Raw genomic sequence first — 16,567 nt, 5'->3', positions numbered from 1 at the left:
CATCTTTGTCCGAATTATATATGTTATGTACACACATGTTTTTATACAGTCGACGCTAATGGCGGTTTGCTAATTTCCGAAGATCAAGGCACCGCTTACCTTGTTTCATTAACCTATATACATACATATATATATTTATATATAACCCCGTATATAATACATACACATGTAATGGAGATTTTGAGAAAATCATTTAAATTACAAGCCCAAACTGAAGAAGAACATCAAATCTTGTTACACACGCAACAAGCTAGTACTAGTTCCATGCCAGCTTCATCAGCAAGTAACTCATCTCAGGCTGTTGATAATAAAGATGTTGTTATCAAAATTAATAGCCAGGACAACACTGATCATCAGTCACCTGTTTCTCAGCTTTCACCATTAACCAAGATTCTTGAAAGTCCGGGTAAAGATGATGGTTCTGATGAGGTGGTGGCTTGTAGCTCCAATGCCTTGTTTCGTCGAAAATCGGGGTTAATGAGGATGAAGACTAAGTCGAGATTGATGGATGCGCCAGAGATGGATGGGAGGTCTCAGAGAATGATTAGGTCTGGTGTTATTGGGATTGGAAGTGAGTTAGATGAAGATGATCCTTTTTTGGAAGATGATTTGCCTGATGAGTATAAGAATATGAAGTTTAGTAAGTGGAGTTTGCTTCAGTTTTTAAGTTTGATTTTGATAACTGCTGTTTTGATTTGTAGTGTTAGTATTGATTTTTTTGAGGAAAGGGTTTTGTTTGGTTTTGCATTGTGGAAATGGTGTTTGATGATCTTGGTTTTGATTTGTGGGAGATTGGTTTCGGGTTGGGGGATTAGGGTTGTTGTGTTTTTTGTGGAAAGGAATTTTATGTTGCGAAAACGAGTTTTGTATTTTGTGTATGGGTTGAGGAATGCTGTGAAGAATTGTGTTTGGTTGGGTATGGTTTGGATTGCTTGGCAATTGATTTTTGATGAAAGAGTTGAGCAAGTGACGGATAGAAAGGTTTTGCCTTATGTGTCTAGAATTTGGTTGTGTTTGCTGGTTGGTACTTTGATATGGCTTGTCAAGACTATACTTGTTAAAGTTCTTGCTTCTTCTTTTCATGTGAGCACTTTTTTTGATCGAATTCAGGACTCCTTGTTTAATCAATATGTTATTCAGACGCTTTCGGGGCAACCCTTGCTTGAGATTCGACAAGAGGAGGAAGAAGAAAAGAGAGTTATGGATGAGGTTCAGAAGTTCCAGAGTGCTGGTGCGTCTGTGCCCGCGGATCTCAAGGCAACTATTTTCCCGAAGAGTAGAACTATGATTGGGACTGCAACAAACACATCGTTGAAGAGGTCTCTGGCTAGGAAAAACTCTGTTTTTACCGCTAATTTGGGTAAGAAGGAAGATGAGGCGATTACTATTGATCACTTGCATAGGCTTAATCAGAAGAATATATCAGCTTGGAACATGAAACGGTTGATGAATATTATTCGTAAAGGGTCACTGTCAACCTTAGACGAGCAATTACACAACTCTACTGGTGAGGATGAATCTGCAGTGCAGATCACAAGTGAATTTCAGGCAAAAGTTGCAGCCAAGAAGATATTCTCCAATGTGGCTAAGCCAGGATCCAAGTAAATTCTAAGTTCTTTCTTCATAACCGTAGCAACTGTACATGTATACCAGTCACAAGAGGAACGAACAATTTCATGTTTAGACCTATCGTAATATCCTTGCTTTGCCCTATACTGTTGGTGACCACATTCCAGAAATTGTATCCCTGTTATGTGTTACTGATTTTCTTATGTGTTTCATTCATTTTAGCATTTGGTGTCATGCATTGCTGTGCATAAGTCCATTCCCTTGTTTTCAGATACATTTACGAGGAAGATTTAATGCGATTCATGCGAGAAGACGAAGCTTTAAAGACTGTTCGTCTATTTGAAGGAGCTAGTGAAGGCAAAGGAGTAAGCAGGAGAGCTTTAAAGAATTTGGTGGTAAATTTTTTTCTTGGCCTACATATTTATTAATTATTATGACATGATGATAGTGTGTTACATCTAAGAATGTAAGTGTTGACATATTAAAGTTTGTATAATATTCGTATAGATGACTTTGTACTGAGGGGTGGATACATAAACCATATCCGGATGGTTTACTGCATAGGCAGAGGAGGATAGATAGAGGGTTTGGGAGTGCTCAAATAATACTAATTGTTATACGTGTAATAGACTAGATTGTTATTTAATATAGCATTTGTACAAGTAATTTCATACCTTATAATAAAATGTTACTTCGTATCCCAAATTTTTTTATCAACGCTTTTAGGAGGTATGATTATTAGAAGTATGGAAAAAATACTAACAAAAACTAAATTTTATCATACAAACAAGCAAATATTATCCCCCCAGTCTAAGTTCATAACTGTATCCCCATTATGTGAAATGATCTTAACTTATTTTAAGATGGACATATAATAGGACTGTGTTTACATGTAAAACTTGTGTGCATGATTTTATGTGTATTGAGCACACGAGAAGTTTTTTTAGCAGAGGTGCAGTTGTGGGGTTTAGTAACTTCTACACCATCAGAATTAAACCAACTAGGAATAAATTTGATCATTTGTGATGCTTAACTGCTGGTATTGACAAATAAATATGCTCCTTATCTGATCTTTCTTTGCAAATCGTAAAATCGCCTCGTTCAACCAAATTAGCTAGTAAAATTAGACTGATCAAAAGATTGTTATGTTTCATCTTTGTTTTTGTACAGGTTAATGCATTCAGGGAACGAAGAGCACTGGCATTATCACTGAACGATACGAAAACAGCAGTAAACACACTCCATCAGATGGTGAACATCATTGTAGGAATTATTGTGGTAGTTATATGGCTTCTTATACTGAAAGTTGCCAGAACCCATTACTTTGTTTTAATAAGCTCCCAACTTCTTTTGGTCGTCTTTGTGTTCGGGAACACATGCAAAACAACATTTGAGGCAATTATCTTCTTGTTTGTGATGCACCCATTTGATGTCGGTGATCGTTGTGAAGTGGACGGTGTTCAGGTAATATAATAGGTAGATTATATGTAAACCTGTTGAACACCAACACAGAGATTTTCAACATGGCGTAGACACTTAGGGTTCCAACTCATTTCCTTCTTTTGTTTTTGTTCTAGATGGTTGTTGAAGAAATGAATATATTGACTACAGCATTTTTGAGGTACGATAACCAGAAGATCATTTATCCGAACAGTGTCTTAGCTACCAAACCCATAAGTAATTACTACCGCAGCCCTGATATGGGAGATGCTATCGATTTTTGTATCCACATTTCAACTCCTATGGAAAAGATTGCAATGATGAAAGAAAAGATCACGAGGTATATATTAGTCTTCCTAATTAGTCGCATTACACTGATCTGCCTGTAAATACCATGTATTGTTATGACATTTAAAATTGCAGGTATGTTGAGAACAAGAGCGATCACTGGCATCCAGCTCCGATGATTGTTCTGCGGGACATTGATGACATGAATAGGCTGAAAATATCGATATGGCTGTCACACCGAATGAATTTCCAGGACATGGGTCAAAGGTTTGTAAGGAGAGCTCTATTAGTTGAAGAGATGATCAAAGTCTGCAGAGAGCTCGATATTGAATATCGTATGCTGCCAGTTGACGTCAATGTTCACAACATGCCAGCTATTACCTCCACCAGAGTTCCTTCCAACTGGTCAACTTGCGCCTGATTGCAGGTTCCATGGTACAGATTAGACAGTGAAGTAGTCATTTGATGTTTTTAGAGTTATTAGTAGTTAAATGTAGTATAATGTAGGAGACTAAACAGTTATTTAGTACTTGCCTGATTCAGCTACAGAAGTCTACTTTAATGGATAAATTTTACCCTTTCTTGATATCGAGAAGCTCTGCTTCCTTTAAATTATACAACTTAGAGTGAGAGAGCTGGAATTTGAGGCCTCGAGATCTGATACCATATTACGTAATCAATCCGTCTAGAACATAAGACCGACAAAATATCTTATCTTATAAACATCGAGTGAACATGATAAAATTACCCAACTATCCTAAACTTTCGATACATGTAAAAGCAGCTCTGTTTATCCGCTTTTACACTGACCAACCTAAACGACATTTCAATTTTAACTACCCACAAACACCAGACGCCCTTCTCCAGTCTCTTCTTTCCGCCATAAAATCTTGCTGTTCCATATATCATTGTCGTATTATTCACGGCCGAGTAGTTAAATCATTGAGTTACAGAGATGGATTCATTGGTGATTGTTTGGTGTCTTTGTACTCAAAATTGTGTTGTTTTACTGATGCACGCCAACTGTTTGAGGAATTGCCTGAAAAAGACTTGGTTTCTTGGAACTCATGGATTTCTTTGCTTTCGAGAAGCGGGTATTTTGGTAAGAGCTTGGAGATGTTTAGTAGGATGAGATTAGAGATGGGTATGGAGCCAAATGAGGTCACAGTTGTATGTTTAGTTTCGGGTTTTATTGAAGTGGGAGGTTTTGATGAAGGTGTTTGTGTTCATGGGTTGGCTTTGAAAATGGGTTTGATGTCTGAGGTTAAGGTGGTTCATTCGTTTATTAACATGTATGGGATGTTTGGTTACGTGGGTTTGGCTTGTTATCTGTTTGAGACGATGATGGTGCGGAACTTGGTGTCGTGGAATACTATGATCAAGATTTATGCGAGAAATGGGTTGGGTGAGGAAGGTTTTAAGGTTGTTAAATTTATGAGGAGGGTTGGGATCAGTCCTGATCAAGCTACTATAGTGACATTGTTACAGGGTTGTAAAGATATAAACGTCGGAAATCTAGTTGATGCTTTGCATGGGTATATTATCACGGCTGGTTTTGATGAAGATGTGATGATTATGACTACATTAGTAAGTATTTACACGAAGTCAGGAAGACTGTGTGCTGCCCATGAGGTTTTCAGAGGGATGAAAGAACCTGATAGGATAGCTTGGACAACAGTGCTTGCTGGCTATGCACTGCATGGTTATGGAAGAGAAGCAATTGAACTATTTGATGTCATGGTTAGTAAAGGCGAGGAGCCTGATCATGTTACTTTCACTCATTTATTAAGCGCGTGTAGTCATTCAGGGCTTGTAGAGGAGGGAAAGAGATACTTTGAGATTATGTGTCGCGTTTATTCTGTGGAACCTAGATTAGATCACTACTCTTGCATGGTCGATTTGCTGGGGCGTTCAGGGTATGTAGGAGATGCATATTTATTAATAAGAAGCATGCCTATGGAGCCGACTGCTGGTGTTTGGGGATCTCTCCTAAATGCATGTAAGATGTATGGTAACATAGATATTGGAAAGGAAGTTGCGGAAAGACTATTTGCTCTGAATCCAAAGGACTCTAGGAACTACATCATGTTATCGAGTATGTACTCCGAAGCTGGTCAGTGGCTTGATGCTTCTGAAACAAGGATCCTTATGAAGGAAAAGCGTGTTACAGAAACTCCAGGTTGCACTTTTATATATTGAGCTTGGACGTACTTAAACTTACTTCCCTTCCATCGATCGTAGCAATGATACAATGAACAGCTTATTCTCAGGAGTGATAACACTGTCTACAACTTCCACTCTGCAGTTTCTTGGCGACTCAAGTAGACGGTTAAAAGGTACTTGCAACGTTGATAATCTGCAGCAATGAAGGAGTTGCTAGGTTCGGTATCACGGTATGGCCTGCACCCCAGAGAAATCTATTTGCTGCTTCTCTGGACAATGAAATGAGCATTTACATGAAGTTCACTGCTCCGAGTCCGTCGCTAAACCGGAGTTCTTCCCCTTAATGCGAGATCTGATCTAATACAAATTGTACTCCAGTGCACATTTATTACAAGTTGATTACAGTCCATATATATCTAAAAATATCAAATATATGGTACTGGTAGTTTCAAATTACTATGATTCGGTGGTGACTGGTGAAAGTTAGACATAAAATTGTCCATGAGTCCACATATACTCGATTTTCCGGAAATACACACCTTATTAGAAATAGCCCTTCCGAATGATAAATTTAGTGGACTTTCCATGTAGTCATGTCAAGTTTTATTCATTTAAAATTTTAAAAGATTGATAATAATTTATGGATTTTAAAAGATTTTCGTTAATTTTACTTGTTCGTGGATTTTGACGGAGTTGATAAAAAAATTCGGCAGGATCTTACTTATTTTGTGAAATTTTTCGAAAATACTTCAAAATCTCGTGTATTTTAAAAAGATTTTCAAAATTTAAAAATGAATTAACAAATCCATCAAAATTCACCACTTTTTCAAATAAAAAAAATCCACGAACTCTTGAATAACATCAGATTTTGATGGATTTTTAAAAATCCAAATTGAAAGATTTCGGTAGATTTTTTAAAATCTAAAGTGAATACACTCTGATTTCAGATTTTAACAGACTTTTTTTAATCTCTATTGAATAATATCAGATTTTAAAGGATTTTTTAAAAATTTAAATTGAATAACTCTTGATTTCAATAATCCAAAAAAATACACTAACTAATTTATGTTATGACCAAGTGCATCATGTACAATTGAGAACAAATTCGACAACTTAATTTCACACTTTCTTACAGTTGCTCAAGTTGATAATGCAACAAAGAAGGATTTCCCCTACGTTTCAACTTTCAAACACATAATTTTCTTTGTAATTACTTAAATGTAAACCCCATGACCTACCTTAATTAACATCAATTTTCCCAAGTGTCTCTTCGTCTTTGATTGAAAGGACTCAATACCCTCCCTCTTTGGCTTGTCATCGTTTACCTTTCAGAAGAAAGGACCTCAAAATGTTGCGGAGTTTCAAAGAAAAGGTTATAAGAACATAAAAGAGTTGGGGAGCTGATCAATATTCTTCATCACTCCTGCATCAAACCTGAGAGTGAAATAAGGACAGTGTTAATGAAGTGTAACATTAACAAGAGGAAATTAATTGAAAATGTGAGATTTGATAATTAAATGTGAAGAGGGATCGGCTGACTTGTTTATTTTTCCCCACACCTGCAGACAATGATGAGAGGGGGGGCTTTAACTTCTCATCCTGGCTTCTCTTTACCCCAAACAAACATACTACATGATTTCCCTTTGCTTTAATGATACAACAAGATACTGGGTAGCATTACGCGTGCTGTACTAGCTACTAACTTTAATCGTTCACCCTTATGAGCAAACCAAATATTTGACCGGCGCCCCCTATCATCATATATAGCACCCGGGTAGTATCTGATAAGGGGCACGGAGGGACACGTGTTTCCCTAAAATAAAATTTTGCAAGTGCCTCCGAAAATTGATAAAAATAAGGATGTATCCATAAAATATCGTCAGTGTTCCCCAGAAGTTTAAATCCCGGATCCGCCCCGAATTAGCAACCAAAAGTTAACACCAAAAGTACTTAACTGTTGAGAAATGTGCTTCTAATTTTCAGAGTTGTATGTGTTTCATTAGCCCCTCAATACACACTCAGTACACACTGCAGCATGCATATTCTTGTAATTAACTAATGCTACAAATAGAATTAAAAAGAAACTCTAAATATCATCCTTAGCATACATGCATTAGCATTTACATGCATTATTAAGAGTGCATTATTAACGGCCTATAGTAGTAATTAACACAACTACATTTGACAAGCATACCAGCTGATGATTCAAGGCAGCTCATGCATCCCTCCAAACTGTGTATGGTCGAGAGGTTTTGTAGCATACCAGCTGTTCATCACACGCTTTGCTATTGATCTTTCAAATGCATGTTCAACACAGATCGCCTCCTTGACTCACAAAAGCATGCACAAGGATTGGAGCATAATTGGAATCAAAGCTCCAAAATGTTAGATTATGTGAAGTTCCGCAAGTCTCCTAAGGGATCCCCTCCAGTGTCTGGAAAGGCTTAGCTCATGTAGGAGGAGAGAGGTAAAACAGCATCTAGCTCATCGACTAATCCTAGGAACAGGAATATATCTACAACACAGTGCTAGATCCATATAAATCGTCAAATGGTTATTAACAAATGACTTCCACCTTCTAACAATTAAAATCCAAATACACAGAGAAAAACAATTAATCTGCCATTAATTAGCTAACACAATCTATATATACATGCTTCACAATTGCACCCTTAACATTAAAATATTCATACTAAATGGCCATCCATCCCAGAAAACAAACTTCACATAGAGATTTGTAAATAATATTGTAGATTAATTACTAGCATGCAAGTGATTAATTATAATGTATTCATAGAAGCTAATACAGCAGTAGCCGAGGTTCTAGCTAAGCTATCTACCAAAATCTGGGGGCACACATTGTTTAATAGTGTTCAATCATGAGACCACATTTTATATATATATATATATATATATAATCTAGAATACATAAGTGGGAACTGCACTAAGCCACTAAATCCACCACATTTTATTGTTTGTATGTGTACTGGGGGTTGAGGGGATGGCATGAATAATGTGTTCATACAAACTTTTACATTTACTAGACTTTTCTCTCGTGACGCAATAACATAACTTTCCTGCTCTTCTTTTGCTTCTCTTTTACACTCGTTTTTGCGTCTACATCACTGCACATACATGATTCTATGCAGATCTTAGGGCTTTTACCTTCGAACAAGGGACCATGTCCATATACGTTATAACACTTTGGATCATATGTATAAGAAGAGATTACATTAAAAAGCTAGGAAATCAAAATAACTAACTAGCTAGCTAGGGTAATTTCTCAAAAGTGCTTACAATTTAAATCGGATAGCTAGCTACAATCTATAACTTTGTTCATTCCACACCAACATACTTCAAAATACAATCGATAAACTGTTAAACATGGGAGAGAGAGAGAGATTTGAGTAGAGAGAGAGAGAGAGATTTGAGTAGAGGGAGGGAGCGAGAGAGAGAGAGAGAGAGAGAGAGCAAGGGAGAGGGGGGGAGAGAGAGAGAGTGTTGAACCCTGTATACCTAAGTATATAGTAGGAGCAGAAGAATATATTATAAGCTGGGAAGGAAGAGGTTGGGTTTGGATCACAAGGGTTTTGCAAAGAGAAACTTACAGAGCTCTGTTGGCAGTATGACCACCTCCATCTAATTAGACTCAGCTGATCAACTATACCAAGCTCTACCAGATAAAATATTGCAACTAACCAATTATCGTATATAGCTGTAAAATCTTGTAACTAAACAACAAGAATTAGATAGAATTTAGCAAAAAAAATATGAATCAGATAGATATATAGCTGCACAAATGAAGGAGGTGGACAGAATGCCAAAAAACTCATGTAAGAATCCCTTTGTTAAACCACCCATGACCTAGCTTGTATGTTATGTACATAAAAATTGATCCATCTTCTTATTCTTCATCCCCTACACACACATCAACAATCTTCACTTGTATAGAAAGAAGAAGAAATTGATCTATATATTATCATTTGATCAGATGCAGTGGGAGGGTATAGTAGTTCAACTAATACCAGGCTTGCTAGCTACCTTAAATATTAAAATGAAAAGATAAAGTTAGAGAGAGAGAGGGGGGGACTAGATGAAGGTAGCACCAGCACTGTAGCAGCTAGGTGTATCACTAAATATTAATTCACTGTTATTTTACAACGCAGTTGGATTTTCATTGAATTTACAGAAAATCAAATTGGCAAGTCAAAATCCAAAAAAACATATATTTGCCGTTCTCCATGCAAAGATGCATTATACATGTGTTTGGTTTTGTAGTTTACTGGTGCCTTCTATTTGTCACGCTTTCGGGACTGTGGATTGTCATTTTTGGTATTTAAATAAACGCCAAACTAATTAGTTTCTAATTTTTCTTGTGCGAAGCATCTAGTGTTATATTTTAAAATTAACATTAATTCGCAAGCTGATAAAAATATGTATCAAGACTCAAGAAGGAACGTATCAAGTTCTAAAACCTAAATTCCAGAATTTATTGGAATTACAACAAATTAAAGTGAAGAACACTTGGTAATTCATTGTGTTTCAATGGGGAAAATGTAAAGTGAAAAGCAAAGCATAAATAGTGTTTTAGGGGCTGAAGCTCTCGAGTTGAACTGAAAACTTTAGTCGAGAACCTAGTTAAAAATCAGTGAAAAAAAATTATTAAGCCAACTTTAAAATCTTGATTTCGCCACATGTCCACTTTTGATGGTCGGGTTTTGTCCTGTTTTCTTGTAGTATTCAGGATCAACAACTGGGACGAAACTACTGGAGCGACAATCTACACTGAAATCCCGGCTAAGCAATAAAATGAAATAATTTTTTTTTTTTCAAATCACATTTTTTTAGATCTTGACTCCTAGTTAAAATTCAGTATAAACTTTTTGTTAAGTCCGGCTCCGGCTAGTATTAAAACATTGGCGATATTTCATTTAAGGCCGAGGCTATTTTGCAATCCTGGTTTCACCGCTATAAACCAAATTGTGAAGTGAAAGCACTAGCTATAGCAATGTGAGTTGGAAGAGTGGTGGAAAATAGCAAAGCTAGGTTTTAGTCAAGTAAGCAATTGATGGTGATGGAGAAAACTACAGTATGAGATGGATGCATGTATATAACAGCAGGAATATTTAGCTCAAGACAGAAAACCCCAGTTCTTGAAGCTTTTAGTCATTATGGTAGTAAACACAAGTATGTAGGACACACATACACATTGCCTTATTCTTGCATTTTCTCATCTACCAGCAGGGTTATACAGTACTCCTGCTATTGCTTTAAATTTAATTTTCTTCAGATGGACTATTCAAGAATCAGTTGCCCTGGATCTTGAAAACTTCTATACTTCAATAATAAATCATAGTTTGAGTTTAATCAAGATATTGTAACTTGTTTATCAGGAAAAAAAATTGCTTTATTGAATACGAGAACAATACAAAACCAACCATAAATTGGTACTTGGTCAGTTATGACCATAATTGTGACTAATCAGGTAGGTTATTTATATTTTATTGAAAATACGGATCAAAATCATCTACAATACAAAACCAATCTTGAATCGGTACTTGGTCAGTTATGACCATAATTACGACTAATCAGGTAGGTTATTTATATTTTATTGAAAATACGGATCAAAATCTTACGGTATTATTTGGATCAGTTGTTAATAACCACTATTTCTTGTTATTTCTTGTAGTGGGAACATAAATTTACCTGCATCAACTAAGAATTTTATTACTACTAGAAAAGATTAAAAATCAAGAAATCATGATATTGACCTAGCTATGGCGGGGCCTCCACCAATTTAAAGTTTGGGATCCAAAGTCTACCACACAACAACAACAGGCACTTGTCTTCCATTGAAAAAGATAAAAACTTTCAAATACCTAAAAAGATCACTTCTGACCTTAATAAATAAAATAACAAAGACAAGGATTCAAGTGAGAAAAGCATGCAGTAAATGAGAAAGAAGCTAGGTAGGTCAAATGGTATGAATGATGGCATTAAGTAGTGATATCTCATGTCATCTCCTTTTCCAAGAAACAAGATACCACATCTAATTTTATAAATCTCAGAGAGCTCTAAAAGACTACAGCGTGTTACGGACTCGGCTCGTAAAAAATTTAATATACTCGAGTTTGTCTCCAAAATTTAAATAAATTTCACTAAATATTAATAAAAACTCCAAATATAATCGGTTAGGTTCGAGTTCGATTCGATAGAAAATAAATAATGTATAAAAAATAGTAAATATTTATATAAAACATATTTATAATAAAAAATAAAAATAATAGATACTCGGTAAGGCTCCGAGTAATTTGGAGCTCGACCTCGGTCAAGTTAAAAATTTCAAAAACTCGAGTCTGAACTCGGCTAGATTATTTCTGAGGCAAGTTCGAATTTTTTAGGAGTCGAGTTTGAGCAACTAACAAATATATTGAAATATATTGAGTCGTTTGCAAATGGAGCGGTGAAGAATAGTGATGAGTACTTGTTATTTTTCCTACCCTTCTGTCGTCTGTAACGTCGCACTCATTACCCAGTTGCCTCTCTGTCACTGCTACCCCTATTCCTCCTCCAAATCTTTGCGATTATATTTTCATTTTTATGAATTTTGACTTTTACGATGAATCGTTAGAATGTTGGGTCTGAAATTAATTGTGGCGCTTGCATACAACTGAATATAGCTGGTAATAACTAGCTAGCGACCCTAGAGGTACGTTGGACGGATCTATTTATTTATTGCTTCAAATCTACCATCCCCCTCCTATTCAGTTCATATTCCCCTTGGCTTGCCCTCATTTATTTACACCTACAATATGCTTTACTCAATTTTTCGCATTCACCCGCTTTTAAATTGAAACCTTTTTAATTATCAATATATATATATATATATTAAATGATTTTTATAGTATTGGCTTATGCTAAGTTAAAACGCTCAATCCTTCCTATATTGTTCTGTTCCGCTGATCCTGCTCGAACTGTCGGAGTGAACTCTTGCAAAACAATGCAGATGAAGGCGGAGGTCTCGTCGCACCTCCGGCGTGAAAATAAATATGGGATATCGAAAAAAAAGAATAAAGTGAAGACGACATATATGTGTTTATATAGGTGTGTGTAAAATTGAACTTCTTCCCGGGACCCTCCTTATCTATAAATAGGCCAATGATTAGGATTTCGAGGTGTTAGCTCATAAATTGAATCGTTTCATGGCAGAAAGACTAGATGTGTGGAGCGCGCAGATGATGTATACGTGTACGAGGCACCGAATGACAAATACTTGTAAGGATCATCTTGCCATGTGAAAAATTACAGTTGGAATGTGTCGATACCGACAAGTAATCATTTATGTCATCATTCGAGATACGTGACCGAATATTTGCGCTGCCATATCAGGCAGGGTTTTATAGGAGTTCTGACTTATGTCTTTAGTACACATGTTTTAATAAGTTTAAGATTAGTTTCTTCTCCAATATTTATTTTCTCCTCCGGACGCTCTATATTGTCTAGACATTTTGTGTCTTCTGAAAGCTCTGTTCATCCGGATGCTCTATGCCGTCAGGACGCTCTATGGCATTGTGACACAATGTTCCCTCTGAACACCTGTCTTTATCATGCATGTTTTAGTAAGTTTAAGACTGATTTCTAATCTGGATGCTTTGGCTGGATGCTTTGTGCTGTCTAGATGCTCTGTGCTGTCTGGACACTATGTATTATTTTGAAATTCTACCGCATCTGAACACTCTGTAGTACGTTTTGTGCCACTAGGACACTCTATGTTGTATGGGCGCTCTGCGGCACTGAACGTTATGCTCTCTTGGAGCAACTCCAACAATTTACTTATAAATGATCATTAATAAGGATTCAATCAAAATTGGAAATCCAACAACATCCTAGTAGTTCCCTTAAAAGTTAAGATCCTTCTTTGCTTCCTTAAAGATAAGGGATACTTAACAATTTCATATCTTACATTTATTAATTAAATATTCATTTCGCTCTTTTTCACACTCTTTTTCTCTATCTTGTTTAAAAAATATGAATATGATTTAAATTTAGTATTATAATAATAGTAAGTGTGACGCCCTCAAACTCGGGGTTAGGAGTGAGGACCCACAACACCAATAAACTGACATAATAATAACAACAAAATATGATAAACCCTGAAACTAACAGGATCTAAACAGGATAAAGTATGAAACAAGATTACAACTACCAACCAGAATATAATATTATTACAACCCAATATATGAATAATTTCAAATGATTCGATTCCGACTTGGAATCGTCAGATAACCCAAAAGTATCTGATATAGCTAATACACTTCCCACCAACTTATTATCACTTGCTTACACAACATTTACCTGCTATAGTATCTGAAATCCCACAACACGATAGGGACCGCCAGAAACGCTCTTGCGAGCGGTGTGCTTAAGTCTGGCCATCTTCTTGCTTAACTGTCATGGTTAGATCAAAGCAAATAAATGAGCAAAGACGCTCAACAAGTAATTATATAAGCAGTTCTAAATATCAACATTATTTGAGGCATTCTATCTCAGAATAAAACTAAGCTAGATGGCAGTATTCTATTAATGGCTAGGTAAAGGTGTTGAAAGAGGTTTCCGGGCTTTCAAGATTCAAAGTTGACAGAAAGTCAACATTCATCGCAATCAATAAAGGGGTTCTCAAGGAGTTTCTCACTTTAAAGGAAGCAATCATTCAAGTTTCGAGAATCAATAACAAAGTAAAGTGACAGGGTTCTCGATCAAATTTCATAACTTTAAAAAAGATACAATTCAATTTGTTTCATTTCAAGTAAAAGAAGCAAACTGCTTTATCAAAGATATACATTTCCTCTTTTATAAAATATTAAAGAACCCTCGATGGAATATCCATCTTTTAAATATAATATGGGTGATCATCACGTACTGACCTCCATCCGGTCATTAAGGTACCTATGGCATTATTTCAGCCTTATATTGGACTAGCCCCGCTAGCCTTTTATAAGACTGGGCTAGTCTCACTAGTCTCTTATGTCTTCATCCAACCTTCAAGGAATTCATTTGGAAAACATTCGTGTTGGAATACAAGAAAGTTTGACTATATTCAGTTTTAACATTACCGATAAGTGAAATCATTTGGACTCTTTCAAGTCGAAAGTCATTCTTAAGACCAATTTAAGAATTCAAGGGAAGTGAACAAATCGAAAGTAAGCAGGGATCATAAGTTAAAGATATCGATCCAATGTTAAACAGGGTGTATAGGGTCGCAATAAGGATAGTTCCAAAGAACAATACGTAACAAGGCATAAGGGATTATCAAGGAATCAAGGCTAACAAGATGTAGCATATGAAAAGTTCATAAAGGCTCTCTTATGGTCAAGCGATCATAAGTTAACAAAATATAAGGATAGGGTATACGTACTTGAAGCAAAGGGGTTAATTTTAGGGTTCGTCGCAAGGATTAATAACAAGCTTATCACAAGGGACAATAACATAGTTTTCACAAGAATCAACAAGTTTTACAAAGAACCTTTATTTTATCATGACATCAACAATAATCTTTATGTAATCAATTCATAATAAAAGGCGGGGTTACTTGCCTCAAAAAGCTTTCATGTTTAATGGAACCCGAGCTACTGCCACCTAAAATTTCCTACCCTTTACTAGCCTGAATGCCTCTGCTATCCAAGTCTACAATACAAAACAGAACCCTAATTAGATACTTGATCAATTCATGATGTTTCTCAAAACGTCTAACTTATACCCCAATACCAAAAATCATTTATCTTTTATACGCAATACATACACATAGCACATAATAAGATACACTTTTATACTCTTTATAACACCGACTAACTCGGTACTTTACACTTAGCAAATAATCACCGATTCATATAACTCGACACCAAATCAATTCGAAACTACACCTTATACAATCCTATTCACTTTGCATGCAAACCACAATTAGCATATCTCCTAAATCACATAATCATTTAACACCAAACATGCAAGTCGATTTCTTCAATCAAACAAGCTACCATGCATGACTCAAAACATGCACAAATTCTAACCAACCTCAAAGCTATTCTTTTCTACCATTTGTTTTATAAAAATTCGAACCAAAACAAGTTCCCAAACTCGACCAACTCCAAAATTCTAACATGCAAAAGTCCTTAGCTTTTATAAAATCTTAATCAATTATTCTTATATCATTCAATTTATCAATCGTTCTTGACAGACAACTTATTCCCCCTTTTATTATAAAAATTCCAACCAAAACAATATGACCAAACCAAATAAAAATCAACATGCAACCACTTAACATTAACATGCATAATTTTAGATAAAAACCAAACCTACTTTGACTTAATACCCATGAACAAAAATCATATCAATCGTATATATCACATAATTCGAACCAAATTCCTTAGACCTAAAGTTTCATTCGGTTTTTCAATCAAAACAACATGCAACTAACCAAATCAACATGCATAAAGATTCTTGTGACATGCATTCCCTTTTTCTACACTAAACACAAAAATCAATTTCCAATAGTCATTTTATTCAATTCTATAGACATAAATTCGATTATACACCAAAAATCCAAACAAACACAAATTAAATAGCATGCACTCAATATCACACCCTTCTTATACCAAATCAAGTTGAGAATCAAACTTAAACAAACCCACCGACTCCCATTTGGTCTTGGTCGGTGGTGGTCGAATTCGAAGGTGCCCATGCAAGGGTATCCTTTCGAATTTTAGACCTTAAATCCATAACAAAAATAGTATACTACGCATTCTTTTGAATCCACATCAAGAAATTGTATTTTTTTGAATAAATTATGAAAGAAGGTTTTGTAGAACTTGATCAAACACTTACATGCAAAAGAGTATAGTGTAGAGGATTGAAAAAAATGATGGAGGATGGTAAGATTTTCAAAAACCAACTAGTTCTTGATATTGCATGCAAGAGAGAGAGGGAGAGAGTATTCGGGAGAGGGGGGGGAGAGAGAGAGAGAGAGAGAGAGGAAAAGAAAGAGAGAATGAGAGAGAGAGAGCCGAGAGAAGAAGAGAGTGAGGGAAGAAGAAAAAGAAAAGGAAAGGGTGAA

The 16,567-nt window shown here is 35.8% G+C and overlaps 2 protein-coding genes and 1 long non-coding RNA gene across 3 annotated transcripts; 2 read left to right on the top strand and 1 right to left on the bottom strand.

Moving 5' to 3' along the window:
• LOC141709085 (mechanosensitive ion channel protein 6-like) lies at positions 1-3,883 on the top strand. Its single transcript, XM_074512985.1, has 5 exons — positions 1-1,601; positions 1,841-1,964; positions 2,740-3,033; positions 3,147-3,349; positions 3,433-3,883. Exons 1-5 carry the CDS (start codon positions 172-174, stop codon positions 3,716-3,718), a joined length of 2,337 nt encoding a protein of 778 aa, XP_074369086.1. The 5' UTR covers positions 1-171; the 3' UTR covers positions 3,719-3,883.
• A 31-nt stretch (positions 3,884-3,914) lies between these two features.
• LOC141709086 (pentatricopeptide repeat-containing protein At5g40410, mitochondrial) lies at positions 3,915-6,000 on the top strand. Its single transcript, XM_074512986.1, has one exon. It carries the CDS (start codon positions 4,033-4,035, stop codon positions 5,494-5,496), a length of 1,464 nt encoding a protein of 487 aa, XP_074369087.1. The 5' UTR covers positions 3,915-4,032; the 3' UTR covers positions 5,497-6,000.
• Positions 6,001-6,553: 553 nt separating this feature from the next.
• Positions 6,554-9,710, bottom strand: LOC141709084 (uncharacterized). The gene is made up of 2 exons (XR_012569689.1): positions 7,655-9,710; positions 6,554-6,894 (listed from the first exon to the last, which is right to left on the bottom strand). It is a non-coding gene; the product is annotated as an uncharacterized LOC141709084 (long non-coding RNA).
• Between the last annotated feature and the right edge of the window lie 6,857 nt (positions 9,711-16,567).

Source organism: Apium graveolens, chromosome 2 (genome assembly GCF_009905375.1).
Source record: "Apium graveolens cultivar Ventura chromosome 2, ASM990537v1, whole genome shotgun sequence".
NCBI classification, from domain to species: domain Eukaryota; kingdom Viridiplantae; phylum Streptophyta; class Magnoliopsida; order Apiales; family Apiaceae; genus Apium; species Apium graveolens.
Note: the sequence above shows the minus strand (reverse complement) of the source record. Positions and strands in the feature narration are given on the sequence as shown.

Coding starts and splice junctions, on each gene's coding strand:
- LOC141709085 (XM_074512985.1), top strand. CDS start 172: ATGGAGATTTTGAGAAAATCATTTAAATTACAAGCCCAAACTGAAGAA. Junction 1,602..1,840: donor GTGGCTAAGCCAGGATCCAA/GTAAATTCTAAG, acceptor CCTTGTTTTCAG/ATACATTTACGAGGAAGATT. Junction 3,350..3,432: donor ATGAAAGAAAAGATCACGAG/GTATATATTAGT, acceptor TTAAAATTGCAG/GTATGTTGAGAACAAGAGCG.
- LOC141709086 (XM_074512986.1), top strand. CDS start 4,033: ATGATAAAATTACCCAACTATCCTAAACTTTCGATACATGTAAAAGCA.